We start from the raw sequence: 15,750 nt of genomic DNA, 5'->3' as shown, positions 1-15,750 counted from the left end.
GGGCCTCTCAGTGTGTGAGCCCCTGGCCAGGCCCAGTGACATAGCATCTACTAGCAGGCCAGCCACCTCAACAGCAGCTTGTGGGGGAAGCAGAGATGTGCTACTTCTGGTGGGGAAAGGTTGGCTGGGCTGAAGAAAATGTTGCCCTTGGACAGTATTTCAAGAGTTTCTGATGTATAAAAGGAATCACGCTGGCCTTGGAACGATGAGAGTGCTCATGAAGATGGAGGCCCTTTGTGAATGCCTGCACAAACTCGCAGGCCCTAGTTTTGGAAGAGTGATCTAGCAAAGACACTGCACCACACATAACTTCCTGTGGATTAAGTGAGATAATAGCACATTCGGAGGACAGGGTGTTACTTAGAATAATGTGGTCAATGTGTGTTATAAACTGTAAAGGGGATCTACTTTTTAAATGAGATTCTAATAGGATTCTGGTAGTTAAGAGATTTGCTATCGGGAAGCCAGTCTTTTTAAAGGACAGCGGAATCCCATGAAAAAAAACAGGCAAAATGGCAAGATCAGAAAGTATCCCAAGCCCCAATGTCTGCTGAGATGGGACTAATAAATAAACAAATGAATGGGGGAAAGGAGGGAGGCTAGGGAAAACCATGAGATGTGATGAGCTAGCCTGAATAGATGTTCCGAGTGTAAAATATGCACACAGCTCATTAATAATTTGCGTAGTGATGGCATGTTGACATGCTATTTGGAAATAATCAGTTCAGAAGAATATATTATTACCATTAATTTTATCCATTTCTTTTGCTGTGCTTAATGTGACCCCTAGGATATGTAAAATGACACAAGCCTTCACACTGCTTCAACCAGTACCAAACAGACATGCTCCTCACCATTGCTGGTTCTGTCATTTTACTAAAAGAAGGTGGGTATTTGAATTTGTATGGAAAACTTCCTGATTTTAATGTTCCCAAAGTATTTCTTGCTCCTTCAATGCCAACGTTTGTTATTCCCTTAAATCTCAAAAGTTCGTGGAGATCTGCTTTCTCCTTCTCTTTATAGGGATTAGTGAAGCTTTCACACCCACGATATCTGGATATGTGTGGCTCCTGGAGCACGCATTCCCATGTTCCCCCCTTCCTGATAACCTTGAATGTCCGTATCACCCATCTGAGTGGGGTGCACCCCACCCCCAAGTCTAGGGGTGCTCCTGCTGGCTTATGGCAATCAGAGCATCCCAGTGTCCATGCTTCCACCATGGACTTGCGGCGGGGGGCGGGGTGCTCACTTGTATTTGCAGAGACTCAGGTGCTCCATCTTGCTGGGCCTGTGGTGGGAGGTGCCGGCTAGGAAAAATCTAGCAAGAATGTGAAGTGGACCCAAGAAGCGGCAAGCAGTGGACTCCTGTGCTTATCATGTTAGCTGCAACATCAAGCCTGAAGCCTGCCCCCACCTCTAGACCTTTTATAGGATAAGCCGCTCAATTCCCTTCATTGTTGGGGCAGTTGGGGTTGGGTTTCCACTTACTTAAAGCTGAAAATCTCTGATACCACTATAGACAAGCAGCTTAGAGCTTTTATTGGTGTTTCATACAGAAGCTGCTTGCTACATCAAGCTCTTTGTACAGCCATCCAGTCTCTGACCACAATCTTATCTTTCCCCCGGGCTCCTCAATCACTCACACCACAAAGACCTCTGACCGCACAGACCTTCCAGACCCTGGCCTCCAGTAGCCCCGCCTGCACGTTTTCTCACAATCCCGCAAAGATTCCCTTTCCTGTCATTCCCATGATTTTTCTTGTTAATACATGAACCTCTCCTCTCCCATGGCCTTTGGTAGCATCCGAGGTGCCCATGGCAGGAAGCACCAGCCCGGGATGCTCCAGCCACCACGCCTTAGTGGCCACTGTTGGAGAGTGAGATGGGAGTATGAGATGGGATGTGATGGTCACAGCCCGGGCCCTCGGTTTCAGGAACCCTTCACAGCACTGGGAACCGGCACATGCCTCTCCCTCGGCTCCCCCTGCAACTGGCACCACCTGCTCTCCAGCACTGGGTGTCTGTCCGTTGCCACCCTGGCTTGGATGCCCACACCCCACCCTGGGTCGGGGCGTCCCCCTGGCCGCAGAGCCCTGGGCCCGATGGGCACATGAGGCAGCAGAAGCAGCCCTCTTCTCTCCCAGGCCCTTCCCATCGCTATCAGACCCCTGTTGTCTCCCATTCCACAGGGGCCTCCGCAGCGGCCTGCAGCCCTATGAGCACTCTGCGTCCAGAACCCTCACCATGGCTCCACCTGCCAGGCCAGCTGCTCTCTGGCTGTACCTCAGCACCTCCGCGTCTCTGGCCCTTGGGCCTCTGCACACATGGTTCCCATGGCCCGGAATGCTATTCCCAACGCTCTCTATCCTCAGTTAGCTCACCCACAGGGCTCTGGCTTAGACGGTTATCCACCATATAACTCATATATCAACGTGTTCACTATTCATTTCCACTTCCCAGTGGAAGCAACGTAAGTGCCCTTCAATGGAGGATGGGACAAACAGAATGTGTTGTGCCCACCACTGGAGTATGACTCAGCCATCGAAGGGTTTAGTAGTGAAACGTGTGCAAAGTCCTTAAAAAGGACCACATGGTGTGTGATTCTATTTACAGGAATGTGCAGAAGAGACAAATCCACGTAGTCGGAAAGCAGATGAGTGGGGGCTGGGGAGCGGCTGCTAACAAGTGTGCGGTGTCCAGTGAGACACATGCAAACGTTCTGGAATTAGACAGTAGCAATGATGCATGACTTTATGAATATACTAAAGATCACTGAACTGCACACCTTGAAAGTGAGTTTTTGATATGTGAAGTATATCTTAAAGCAAACTGTAGGAGAAAGAAAAACCTATTTCTCACGGGAACTCGCCAGACCCTCAGAAGGGCTTGCTCCTCTCATCACCCTGCACTTCTTCCTGCACTGATGACAAGGCAAATTGAGTCATTTGTGCAAATGTATGTGCTCATCTGCCATGCAGAAATGCTAGAACCTTTTCTGCCATCATCTGCTGAGCACTGAGCTGATGTGTTAAGGACTGTGTGGCTGAATGGCTGTGCGCTCGGGAGGTGGAGGGCACCCGCGGGCACCCTGCCTACTGGAGATGCTCAATAACAAATATTTGTGGAATGAAAACATTAGTGACTTTCAAAAATGATTACTCCAGGGGAAAAATGAGAAAGCCTTTTGCTACTGACTTAATGTACATGTGCAGTTTCCTTGGCATCTGCTAAAGAAAAGCTAGAACACTAGAAAACTTTCCTTCGGGCCTTTTTTTCTTTCCAGAAGGCTGGGCAATCACAGCAGACTCCAGAGGTACAAGGGCAGGGAGCAGTGGGGCTGGGTGTCTGTGCTGTGCTGGTTGCACGGCTGCGTCTGCACTTCCTCCTCTCCCTCCCCAACAGTATGTTTCCAGGCAGGATCCTGTTTGCTTCTGGTATCTAAAGTGGCTGCCATCGTTACACAACGTGTTCCCGAGGGAGGAAGAGAACAAGGCAGCACCACCCTCCGCGCAAAGTCCGGCTCCCACGTGGCGACATTCACCTTCATGCGGGTGCCAATAGGCTCATCAACACTAACCCTCAGAACTCCCTCCTCTGGACTGGAGGGACCTGAACCCTCTGCCCCTCACTGTGACCTTAGGAGCTCTGCAGACAACACTACAGGACTGGTACCCAGTACTCTGGCAAGCATCCCACAGCTTGGTGTAGGACAGGGGTCAGAAATCCTTTCCTGGAAGTGTGGCCAGAGAGTGCATATCTTTGGGCCTGGGGCAGACGGTCCCTGTCCTAGCACTCAGCTCAGCCACTATGGTGGGGAAATGAGGAAGCAGCCCCCGGCACCCCTGGGCACAACCTTGTCCTCCAGATTTTCCTCACCACACAGGCGCTGCCTCTGCGTGGCCCTTGGGCACAACTCTGTCCAGCCTTGATTGAGAAGAATATTTCAAGGGTTCTGAGGGCCAGACTCCCATGTTAGTTAGTGCTCTCTGATACTGTGGGTTTGCCACTATTTCACTATAACAATTGCGTCAATACTTTTTTTTCACATCCATTACTTGTGCAATTTATTTCTCTGCCACCAGTGAAATTAACTTTGTTCCCTAGGTTTCTTTTTTTTTTTAATTTTTTAATTTATTTATAATACTCACAGAGACAGAGACAGACAGAGAGAGAGAGAGAGAGAGAGAGAGAGGCAGAGACATAGGCAGAGGGAGAAGCAGGCTCCGTGCACCGGGAGCCTGACGTGGGATTCGATCCCGGGTCTCCCAGATTGCGCCCTGGGCCAAAGGCCAAAGGATCCCTGTTCCCTAGGTTTCTGACCCTGTTTTCAATTTACCGGTACAACTTCTCATTGTGACCTTTTTTTGTTAGGAGCTAACCTGAACCAATTTGCCTGATTTAGAGGCTTGTTGGGATCATTGTCAGGTTCTTCTGAAAAATGTTTACAGCTTCAGGGGGTCAGAGGTGGGTGGGGAACTGCAGGTGCCCTTGCCAGACCACTCGGAGAGCCAGACCCCCAGCCTTGGCAGTTTAGTATAGTCCCGCCGTGAGGACTTCATGTTCACACAGGGACCCCATAACCTTTCCAGCACACCAAAGACCCTCAACACCAGTAATTACTTCTGAGATGCTTTTTACTAATGAACAACCCTTTACTAATGAACAAACACTCACAGGGCTCAGGGAACAAATCTAGAAGTAGGTGCCCAATTAGGGTATTTAAAAAATGCTGACAGTCCCCGATTTAGAACACAAGGTGAACTTCCATGCATGGCACACAGGTCTCTGGAAGGGCAAAGTGCCACACAGACAATAAAATAGTCACTCTTAAGTTACTGATCCCCATCCAAATGCCTTCTTCCCAGCTATCACCTGCACCTGCTAACGTACTTCATCTATCAGGACCCACAAAATGGAGACTGCCCAGTGGCCTGGCCTACATCCCAAACCTGAACCTCAGTCAGCCAGGAAATGCATCACTGTTGGGGAAGCCTAACACATGCCAATCGGGCTCCTCCAACTCAGTTTGGCTAACTCATCTCACCCTAACAGACAGGATCTACTAGCTTTAGAGGAACCCTGACCTCCTAGCCAGCCAGGACTGTCCCCAGAGTGTGGCTTCTAAGGCTCCATGAAAATCGTTCTTAAGAAAGAAAGAAAAGAAAGAGAGAAAGAGAAGAAAGAAGAAAGAAAGAAAGAAAGAAAGAAAGAAAGAAAGAAAGAAAGAAAGAAAGAAAGAAAGAAAGAAAGAAACTGGGATCCCTGGATGGGGCAGCGGTTTGGCGCCTGCCTTTGGCCCAGGGCGCGATCCTGGAGACCCGGGATCGAATCCCACGTCGGGGTCCCGGTGCATGGAGCCTGCTTCTCCCTCTGCCTGTGTCTCTGCCTCTCTCTCTCTATCTCTCTGTGACTATCATAAATAAATAAAAATTAAAAAAAAAAAAAGAAAGAAAGAAAGAAAGAAACTCCCTCTAGCCTCAAATCTTTCGGAAGTGCGACCCTGCTTGTGAGGCAGGGCAGCCTGACTCATCGGTTGTTTTCCCTCGAATTAAAGACATCAAACTCTTTACTAAATGTTTTTTTTTTTTTTCACTTGACATTCACTACATTCAATAACCAAGCACTGCTTATTTTACTTTTGAAATATGTCAGACCCAAAGGCTCACTTCCTCTGCCCCTGACCCGATCCATCTTTCAAAATGCAGCTCAAATATCTTTAAAACTGGATAGCTCTTGGTGGCTTAATTCTGTTTGTGGCACAAAACCATACATCCAGTCTGACATGGATCCTGCCCACCTCTGCAGCCACGTCTACCCGTTCCACCCTAGAGTGAGGTTTGTCTCAGCACTACTGACATTTTGGACTAGATCATTCTCTTCTGTGGGGTAGTCCTAGGCACTGCAGGGTGTCTAGCAGCACCCCTGGCCTCTACTCAAGAGATGGCAGTGGCCTCTCATGCCCAGCATGACAACCAAAAAATGGCTCCAGACACTGCCCAATGTCCCCTGGGGCAAAATCATTCCTTCCTCCTCTGCACATCCTTCCAGCCCTGGATCCCACTGAGAATCACTTACCTAGTGTATTTGACATTGCTAAGGCTGCACACCTCAGATCTGGAAGGGATATGCCATCCCCCTGATCCCACCTGCTGCCCCTTTGCCTGGGACACCCATCCTCCCTTCCTACCAACCCTTGCTCACTTGGGCAATTAAAGTCCATGGTATCATGAATCGAATGCATTTATTTTTATTTATTTTTTTTTAGATTTTTATTTATTTATGATAGAGAGAGAAAGAGAGAGAGAGGCAGACAAAGGCAGAGGGAGAAGCAGGCTCCGTGCACTGGGAGCCCGATGTGGGACTCGATCCCGGGTCTCCAGGATCATGCCCAGGGCCAATGGCAGGCGCTAAACCGCTGCACCACCCAGGGATCCCCGTCGAATGCATTTATTAAATGCATACTAAGCACCTGGCTATGATTTAAAACACTGAAAATGTACTAATTCATGTTTGATTCTCATAACAAACCTATGAGGCAGGTAATAGCGGCATACCTTCTTCATGGATAAGAACACTAAGCAGCAAAGCATTTATGTAACCCAGCCTACCTTTTCCTTGCTGGGGAGCGGCATGTGAAGGCAACTCCAGAGCTTGTTGCAATGGCCCCAAATGGCCCCAGTTTGCAATGGCCCCAAATCTCTCCCCATGTCCGGCCTGGGATGGGTCACCTGCCTACATGCTCCCAAAGCACTTACACCTCCCTATCCATGTACTCATCAGGATTCAGGAATGCGATTTATGGACCGGGTGTTAATTTACAACCACAGACAGATGCACAAGAATGGACCCATTTCTTCATTTTAAAAAGCCAATCTTTAACTCAGACTCCTTCCTCTCTTAGACTGAAGGGAATTCCAATCTTATTCATTTGAGGGACTCCCTGGGCCCTGGGTCACTTGAGGATCAGAGAGGTCTTTGGCAGAGAAAGTGTGAGGAGATGCTCTAGCTCCACAAGAAACTGTCCATAGGAACCTCGATCCCCTCCCCTTCCAGGACACCTGGCATTCTTTCCTCAAGGAGCCTCCATTTCTACAGGACCCAAGATGTCTTTTGCAACTTCTGATTTTCCCTTTTCTGCATTCCCTCTGGAGTAAAGGGGAGACAAAGCTGGCTCTGCAGAGACAAAAGCACAAAGAGCCATTGTCGTCATGCTTCGTGCACAGCCAGGAAAACTAAAGACAAGTAGCTCAAGGGGCCTGCATCCCAGCTAAATGTCAGTGGTCCCGTGGACATGCCTGCCTACTTCTCCTAATGGCTCTCTGGCTGGGGGCGCCTGAGGGCCTTTGGAATATTGGGGTTCATGTGTACAATCCACATTGGGAGCAAAATGTTAAATAAAGAGATGCTTTCTCTAGTTCTCTTATGGGACCTGGCATCTCTCTCTGATCTCCCTTCTCCGCACTCGCCCCCTCCAGGCACTAGATTCCAGAGAGCTTGGCCTTCTTTCTGTTTCTCTGGCACATCAAGCTCTGTCTGGCCTCTGGACCTGTTCTCTTGCTGTTAGCCCCTCCCAAACCATCCTCCCAGATCAGAGTGGCTGCTCCCTTTGGTCACAGAGGTTTGAGCTGGAATCTCACCATGTCAGAGAGCCTCCCCGCCCCGGGCACTAGTCACAGCCTGAAACTGCCCCCTGTAATTCTGTGGACTCCTGCAGTCTGTCTCCCCTGTTGGAATGTGCTTCATCAGAGCAGAGGCCACACCGCACTTCCTCCCTCCTTGTGCCCAGGAGTGAGAGCAGGGGCACGGGAATTAGATCGAAGATAAACCTGTAGATGAAAATCTTCATTGTGAAATCCTAATTGCACACCTCAGAGAACTGATTTATCCTCTATCACATTGCCACTTATGAGCTGGAGAACTGTAGCATCCTTTTGTGGAAAGGGGCAAATTAAAGAGTTGGCTTTGCCCCAATCGCTCATTTTAATGATGGGGAAGCTGACCCAGAGAAGGGAAGTGAGTTGAGAAATTTTATGAAGCAAGTCAGTTATAAAAAAAAAAAAAAAAAAAAAAAGGTCTCCATTAAGGTCCAGGCACTAATCTGCTCCAAGTCTGCCCTGCGGGGCCTACAGAGCCTTGAGAACACAAGACAAGTGCAGAACAAGGTGAGCGCTGGGAAGGTGGGCGCACGGGACGAGTTAGATGGGAACCTGGGATGCTGGGGGCGCGGGAAGGGGCCCCTCGGGGTCAGGGCCCACGGAGGATGAGGGAGGGCTTGCACGTTGGCGCACCCCGGCCCCAGGCTTCCAGGGGCCCCTGTGCAGAGGGCCCCTGCCTGGAGCAGCCCCCGCGCCCCCGCAGCCCCGGCCGCTCACGTTCATACCTGCACAGCGCGCCCTGGGCATCCTGCGCGCTCGCCCCCTGGCCCCCGGGTGCAGCCGTGGCGCAGCCCGACCTGAGTCCTCGCGGAGCCCGGGGCCTGCGCCCTCCTCCCGGGCAGGGCATCCGTGTGCGTGCGCAGCAGCCGGCAGCCCCGCCGCGCCCTCTCCACCCTCCTGCCGCCCCGCGCCTCTCGGCCGCCGACCCTCCCCAGGGCAACCCCGGAGGCCTGCGGGGCGCGGAGGGCCCGGGCTGCGGCCGCCCTGACCGCGCGCCCCCGCCGCATCCCGGCCCGCGCCCCCGCCCGCGCCCCCGCCGCATCCCGGCCCCGCGCCGCATCCCGGCCCGCGCCCCCGCCCCCGCCGCATCCCGGCCCCGCGCCCTCGCCCCCGCCCCCGCCCCCGCGCGCAGGCCGGTCGGTTTGGGCGCGCGGCCCGGGGCCCCGCGGAGAGCCCACCCGCCGCGGATGCTCGGCGGCGCCGCACCTACCGGACGCGCTGGGCGGTGACCGCGTTGCCCGTGTGCCGCCGCAGCACGGCCAGGAACAGGAGCCGCATGCCTCCGCCGTCCCCGCCGTCCCCGCCGTCCCCGCCGCCGCTCGGGCCGGGGCCGGGGGCGGGGGCGGGGGCGGGCCCGGGGCCGGGCCGGGCCGGGACGCCGGGGCGCGGGCGGTGGCGCCTGGTCGGTCCCGCCCGCCGCTCCCGAAGCCGCGCCCGCGCTCACGGGATTCGGGCGCCGGGGACCTGGGCGCGCGAGCGGCGGGGCGGGCGGGAGCGCGAGACCGCTTCCGAGGGACCGGGACCCCGGAGCCCCCCGGGCCACCTCCCAGGGGAACCAGAAGGGACCGAGGGCGCCGTCTCCTGGGTCCAGGGGAGAAGAGGGCCGCTCTCAGGGGGCCCCCTCCCAGGGTCAGCAGGGGTGGCTACAGGTCCCTGTCCGCAGGCGGTGGTCGGCTACCACCAACCCGCCCCCACCCCACACCCCACAGGGCCCGGGGCACCTGCAGGGGCTCCCTTGGGGTCTACGAGGCGCTGGGTCCCTTTCCTCGGGGGCCACAGCAGGGGGACCGCACTGCCTCCCTCTGGAACCGAAGGCGGCCACGGATAGACTCTTACTGGCACCAGGGTGGTCAGAGGTGTCCTAGGGCTACCAGCACCGGGGATCTCACGTTGCTGGAAAAATCAGAGATGTGGCAATCTTAAGCCATCATTTCCGAAACCGACTAGATCTAAGAAGAAGCTGTGCCCTTTCGATGTGTTAAAAGATAAACTGAGGCACATTAAACATTTTAAGTTTATTTGCAAAAACGTTGGTTTCAATAGAGCAGCACTAAGCTGGAAGTGGCTGGTGGGGAGCAGGAGATCCAGGAGAGGCTTTTATACAGAAAATGCTGAAACAAAGGAAGTCTATTACTAATTGGCTCCAGCTTAAAGCCTGCTTGGCTCTTTGTGACTGGTCATTCTTACTTCCAATTTTGTGACCTTAACCATGAGGCATTGACAGGGTTCCCTCTTGGCTTGGTACACAAGGCCCTGGAGGCCCATCAGTCTAGTGGCCTCCTGCTATCATCTGACAGATGGGACCTGGGCTCTTCAGTCCCCCACAGTGGAGGAGGGCTCACGGCAATTCCTTCACGATCTCCACCTGAACGTTAAGAAGAAATGGAAGTTTATTTCTCGGCTCGACAGTCAGCAGGAACCCGGGCTTCTCTCTGGCTCGCTCCAGCGCCCCAGCACCTTCATTACCATGGCCTCCATTCTCATGGCTGCTGGAGCCCCGCACATCACGTTCACACTCGGCAGAGAGGACAAGGAAAAGGATGCACCCAAAATGGTGCGTTTAACTTTAGGAGCTCCTCCTGGAGTGTCATACAACCCTGAGGCCTTTATCTTATTGTGCACGTGACCACATCTTGCGTCCAAGGCAGCTGAGAAAGGCAGTCTGTCAGCTGGGCGCACTGCTGCCCTGAATCAAATGGTGGTCACTAAGAGAGAACACAGGTTCTAGGGACTTGGATGTGGATCTATCTATCTGGGCAACTCGACCCACTAACTGCCGCGTTTCAAAAATGACTGTATGAAGGCCCTGCCTCACACACCAGGGACTATTCGCCACTCTTCCTACACCCATGGCTCTTCGTCCCTTCCCCTAGGCTGGTCCCATTCTAATAATCACAGAGCAGCTGGCCTCTCCCTCTCCACTGGGTCTGAGCTCACTCGTGGCTGCAACCTCCACTTGCTTGGAATGATGTTGTATGTCGAGAAGACACTCTGTGGATGTTTGTTGAATTAAAGGAAATCACTGGATTTGCACTGCTGTGAAATTTTATTCCTATGATAATGCATTCCTGATTTTTTAATGGAAGTTGGTGCTACAATAGAATTGTTAGACTGGAAATTCACTTTCATTCGATTTTTCTGGAATACACCTGCTCTGTAAGGTGAAAGGTTCTGACGTATCCGTGAGGGCCCATTACTGTATTCATCCGTTGCTTCAGTTCACCCATTTATAAGACAAGACTGTAAACAGTATCACAACTAATTAGTTCATTTTGGTAAAGTTAGTTATGATTCTCCCAAGTAGATAATAGAAAAGGGTACAGAGACAAATGTGCTACTATGGGATAATATAAAAATAATTAGGGGGGGGGGCAAGACTAGAACAGAAAAGGCTGTAAGCATCTCCTAAGATTTCTTTAGATGCTTTTAACTCAAGGGTCTTAAAATATATGGAAAGCAAAATCTGTTTTTTCTTTCATCATAGTATTTGCTCAGACCATTTCTCTAGTTCACGGCACCAGGGAAAAATGAAAGTTTATTTATCTACCCTGTGTATATTATCTACTCTGAAAAGTGATAGCATTTCAGGGGAGAGCACCATGGGCATATTGACTTTAGAAATGGTTCATGATAAAAATCAGCACCTGACATCTTTTTTCTTTCTTTCTTTCTTTTTTTGCCTTCCTGACATTAACAAGTGGGGCACTCTCATTCTCTTTTTCTAGCAGATCCCAATCTCTGTACCATCATTCTTCCCTACCGTAGTACTGAGAACTATAAATACAAGGGGGGGGGGTGTGTATGTGAGAGAGCGAGCAAGCAAGATCCTCCTAAAAACAGAAGCCACAGGCAGAACTGTGGTCTGAGAGGCCTGGTTACGTGCTCTTTTCCTGTCTCTCACTGACAGCAGTCCTACGTGACCAAATGCAAGAACAAGTTATTGGTCTCAAGTAACTAGTTTCTTCCAGTCATGCCTAATGAACACAGGGAAGTCAACTCGAACTAGACAGTTTTCCCTTTGAGCTTTTGGTAAAAAAGCAGGACTTCCCATTGTTGTGCTGAATGAAGGGTGTGTGTGTGGGGGGGGGGGGGGGCATACCAGGTTCTTGACTCTACAGCACCAGGACGCTCATCTCAAAGCTTCTCATTGCAAAATGGGACAGGACGTCTGACAGCATTGGTGCAGTTATAAGGCTTCCTGTTTCTAATAATGCAAGAAACAGATGTCCAATGCTTGTGCATCAGAGGTTGACTAAAGGGAAGATATTTTTATTTTTTTAAGATTTTATTTATTCATGAGAGACACAGAGAGAGGCAGAGACATAGGCAGAGAGAGAAGCAGGCTCCATGCAGGATGCCCTGGGCCGAAGGCAGGCACTCAACTGCTGAGCCACCCAAGCATCCCTAAAGAGAAGATATTTTAACTGCTGCTAGTAACAGCCTGTTGTATGTACTGACCTGTATTTATTCTTAAACTTTTATTTATTTTTTAAGATTTAATTTGAGAGAGATTTGAGCAGAGGGAGGGGCAGAGGGTGAGAGAGAATCCTAGCCGACTCCCCGCTGAGCGTGGAGCCTGATGCAGGGCTGGATCTCAGGACCCTGAAATCTTGACCTGAGCTGAAATCAAGAGTTGGACGCTTAACTGACTGAGCCACCCTGGCACCCCTTTTTATTTTTATTACACTCACATATAATTAACATATGCAGATGAACAAATTTTTTTTTTGGTTTGTGTTTGTCATTTCACTACAAAAAGTAAAAATGCTTTATATGAGTTTTTTTGCTGTTATTTGCTCAATTTGTAAAACTTGATAATCATGGTAGGCAAAATTGTAACATGGCCCCAAGATTTCTAGCCTCCTGATTTAGGTCTTCTTCCAGTTATTCCATCAGATGCCCATTCAGGTGATGGGGTGCAGAATTCGTAGAATAAATTCCCAAAATAGTCACCCTTGAGATAGGGAGGTCATACAGGGTGAGTCTCACCCAGTCATTGTCCCTGTAAAGGCCCTGGGCATTTCTTGATGTCATCAAGACTCCAGTGCGAGAGGGACTGCACGTCAGGGAGTCTCTGCTGCTGGCATTGGGGCCAAAGGCGGCCAGGTGCACGGGGTACTGGGGGTTCTCGGGGCTGAGAGCAGCTCCCAGCTGACGGCCAGCAGGAAGTGGGGCCCTCTACTACCCCCTCTCACAGAACTACATCTGGCCACAATCACAGAAGCCAAAAAGGGCTCCAGATGAAGTCTCAGCCAAACCCGCACCTTCACTTCTGCTCCCCAGACCCCAGGCTGGGAACCAGTCAGCCATGCCCAAACTTATGGCTCACACAGCTGTGAGCTCACACATGGGTGATATCTGAAGCAACAAAGTTGTTGTGACTTGTTTTGTGACAATAGAATGTGAACAGGATCGTAGACTGCAACCCTAGACTGCGAATGTGTTTCTACCTCAGAATCCTGTACCATTTGAGTAACTACATACTTTCCCAGTGTACCCATGGACAATTTAATCCATGACTGCTGTTTCCAATCTTTTTGCTATTTTAAGCAACACTGCCATGAACATTTAAGTCCATGCTAAGTCTCCACATGCATTTTAAAATTCCTAACAGTGGCACTGCACATTCAGAATGCAGGCAACTGTGGTTTTGATATACATAGCCAATTGCCCTCTAGAAACACTACACAAATTTACCTTTCCACGGATCACTTGAGTACACTCACTTCACCGCCCAACTATTGCCACAACTATTTTTCAGTTCAAGTGACATGTCCCCTCTTTTTGTTTTTAAATTACTGGTGTAATTTGACTTTTTTCCCCTCGAAGGGTCTTTTTTTTTTTCCCCCATGTGGGTGCATGCATGGATATGTACTGCTTCTATTAGTTGGAAGTTTTCCAATCGCAAGGAACTAGAAGTCACAGTTGCTTAATCAGAAAGGGAAGTCACAGGCTCACCACAGAAATGTCCAGGAAAAAGCTCCTGTAGAGGATGGGCAGAACCTAGACCCAGAACATGTCCATTGCAAACAAGGTCTTTCTCTCTGCATCCCTACTTTTTTGAGTTGTTTCATTCTTAAGCTTTACAAGATGGCCCTTGGCAACTCCAGACTTCTATCTTTAGGATTACAAATCCAACAAAAGGAACATTCACTCCTGGTCCTCTAGAATAAGCCAAGGGATTGGCTTTGACTAGATCAGAATGGGTCACAGTCCATCTGAGCCAATCACTGTATCAACAGATGGAATCCTGCCATTGAACAGGCAGGTTCAGTCCTGCGTCTTGCACTTCTTCAAACAGAAGGAAGCAGAAGTCCCTTTTCTTTCACCTACTCTCTCTCCTGCCTCCCTCTTTCTGTAGGTGAATGCCTGCCTCTTGCAGAAGTCTCACAGTTTTTTTTAAAGCACAGGAGAAAAGGAACCCAAAGAGGTTGCTACTAACAAGGGTCAAAGAAAATGAGTGAAAAAAGTCAAACCAAAACCCATCCTGGCCACACAGTCTCACCTCCCCTGTAAAAATAAAACACAAGTCATTGTGAGAGCTAAATGAATTCACACAACAGCAGGTTAGTGTGGCTTTGTTTTGGACTTGGGAATTTAAGGCCTAACTCTGTCCCATGGGTTGACCCTGTTTTTACTTCTATTTTCTGTTTCTACCTACATTTTCAGCCAGACAAAACTATTACAACAGGGACTCCCTGAAATAAACAGAAATTATGACTACTCCATATCTAAGTAGAGTAAAAGATGGACAAGATGGCCTGACTCTAATGCAGCTAATGCCTCATAGCACAGCCTGGCACACAGAGACGAGCTGGGCCTCTTGTGATCCCTGGGATGCAACCGGAGAGCCAGAAGAAGCATCCACCATGAGTGCTGACATTGAGCCGTCCTGACATGTGGAGAAGAGTTGGTTAGTGACACACAGATGGTACAGGACATCCATAATGCCTACTTGTAAACCAAAGTTTTGAGGAAGCTGAAACTGAATAAGCAGACGTGGCTGTGTGGTGGCAAGGGCTGAGCCATGCTGATGTGAAATGAGAAGCAGAAATACCGTGAGAAAGTTGACAGCCCCTGAAATGTCCTCAGTTCCTCACTGGTTTCTGAATCCACTCCATCAGATAGCATCTCCTATGGGTTCCACACTGAGCAAGAACAGGGGATAGGCGGTGACAGAGAAGGGCCCAGTGTCTTGGAGTACATGCTGCATTTCAGCCCACACTGCAAGCATTCTTGCAGAAAGGTCCTCTTTCCCAGAGGGCCCTTGAGGTGGAGACAGCCCACAGAAATATACTCTGCAAGATAATGTTACCTATCCCCAGACACCAGCTGTTTCAGTTCGGTCATTTACTTATTTATTTCGACAGCCAAAGAGAGACTCCCATGATTACTTTCATAAACACGGGCATATTACAAGTGTACGCCATAAAGTGGTGAGCAACTCACGTCAGTTTAGCGTTACAATCCTTGGGGCTTAGCACAGGAGCTCCGAACACATTGGTTACACAGGCCAGGCAGAAACTCTAAGGCTGCCTTCTTTTATTATTTTGTTTTCCTGCTTTTTGATAGAATCATGACAGGTGGCTTGTGGCTACAAGTAACAGAAAACCCAACACAGTGGCCTGAACAGGGTAGGATTTATGATCTTTTACTATCTAACTTCTCTCTGATTTTCTGTGCCATCCACGTCCTGAGCTGGTTCCTCTCGTGCTTGTGAGACAGCTGCCTGCACCAATTAGGGATTTAGGCTTGTGAATCCATGCCCCATTTGAAGAGTGTGTCTTCTTTGCAGTCATGGAACAAGTCCTTTCTTTTAGCCCGACTGGGCCACTTTATGTTATCTGTCCTCTGCTGGGCCCTGGGGGAATTTGTCTTGAATGGTTGCAGTCTGGGTTTCCCAACCAGTCATTGTGAAGAGGTATGAGACACTAGCATTGGCTTTGAATAGTCAGATTTAGAAACAAAGATGAAGTCAGCTTCTCCTGAGCTACATGGATAGCTACATGGATACATAGATAAATGGTAGGGAGCAAGGTGGGGTGAGGACAAATTGAGAATAGACAGCTGTGGGATCCCTGGGTGGCGCAGTGGT

General features: G+C 50.1%; 1 protein-coding gene across 2 annotated transcripts in view; it reads right to left on the bottom strand.

Moving 5' to 3' along the window:
- Positions 1 to 9,020, bottom strand: part of GLT1D1 (glycosyltransferase 1 domain containing 1) — a 90,252-nt gene extending 81,232 nt beyond the window's left edge. The window contains exon 1 of one of the 2 annotated variants that reach the window (XM_041728522.1): positions 8,866 to 9,020. In XM_041728522.1, coding sequence (XP_041584456.1) covers positions 8,866 to 8,933 — 68 coding nt within the window. In that variant the 5' untranslated portion in view covers positions 8,934 to 9,020. Of the gene's footprint in view, positions 1 to 8,380; positions 8,628 to 8,865 lie in introns of those variants that run through there. The other variant, XM_041728521.1, reaches the window with a different exon arrangement.
- Between the last annotated feature and the right edge of the window lie 6,730 nt (positions 9,021 to 15,750).

This window comes from Vulpes lagopus, chromosome 14 (genome assembly GCF_018345385.1).
Source record: "Vulpes lagopus strain Blue_001 chromosome 14, ASM1834538v1, whole genome shotgun sequence".
NCBI classification, from domain to species: Eukaryota; Metazoa; Chordata; class Mammalia; order Carnivora; family Canidae; genus Vulpes; species Vulpes lagopus.
Note: the sequence above shows the minus strand (reverse complement) of the source record. Positions and strands in the feature narration are given on the sequence as shown.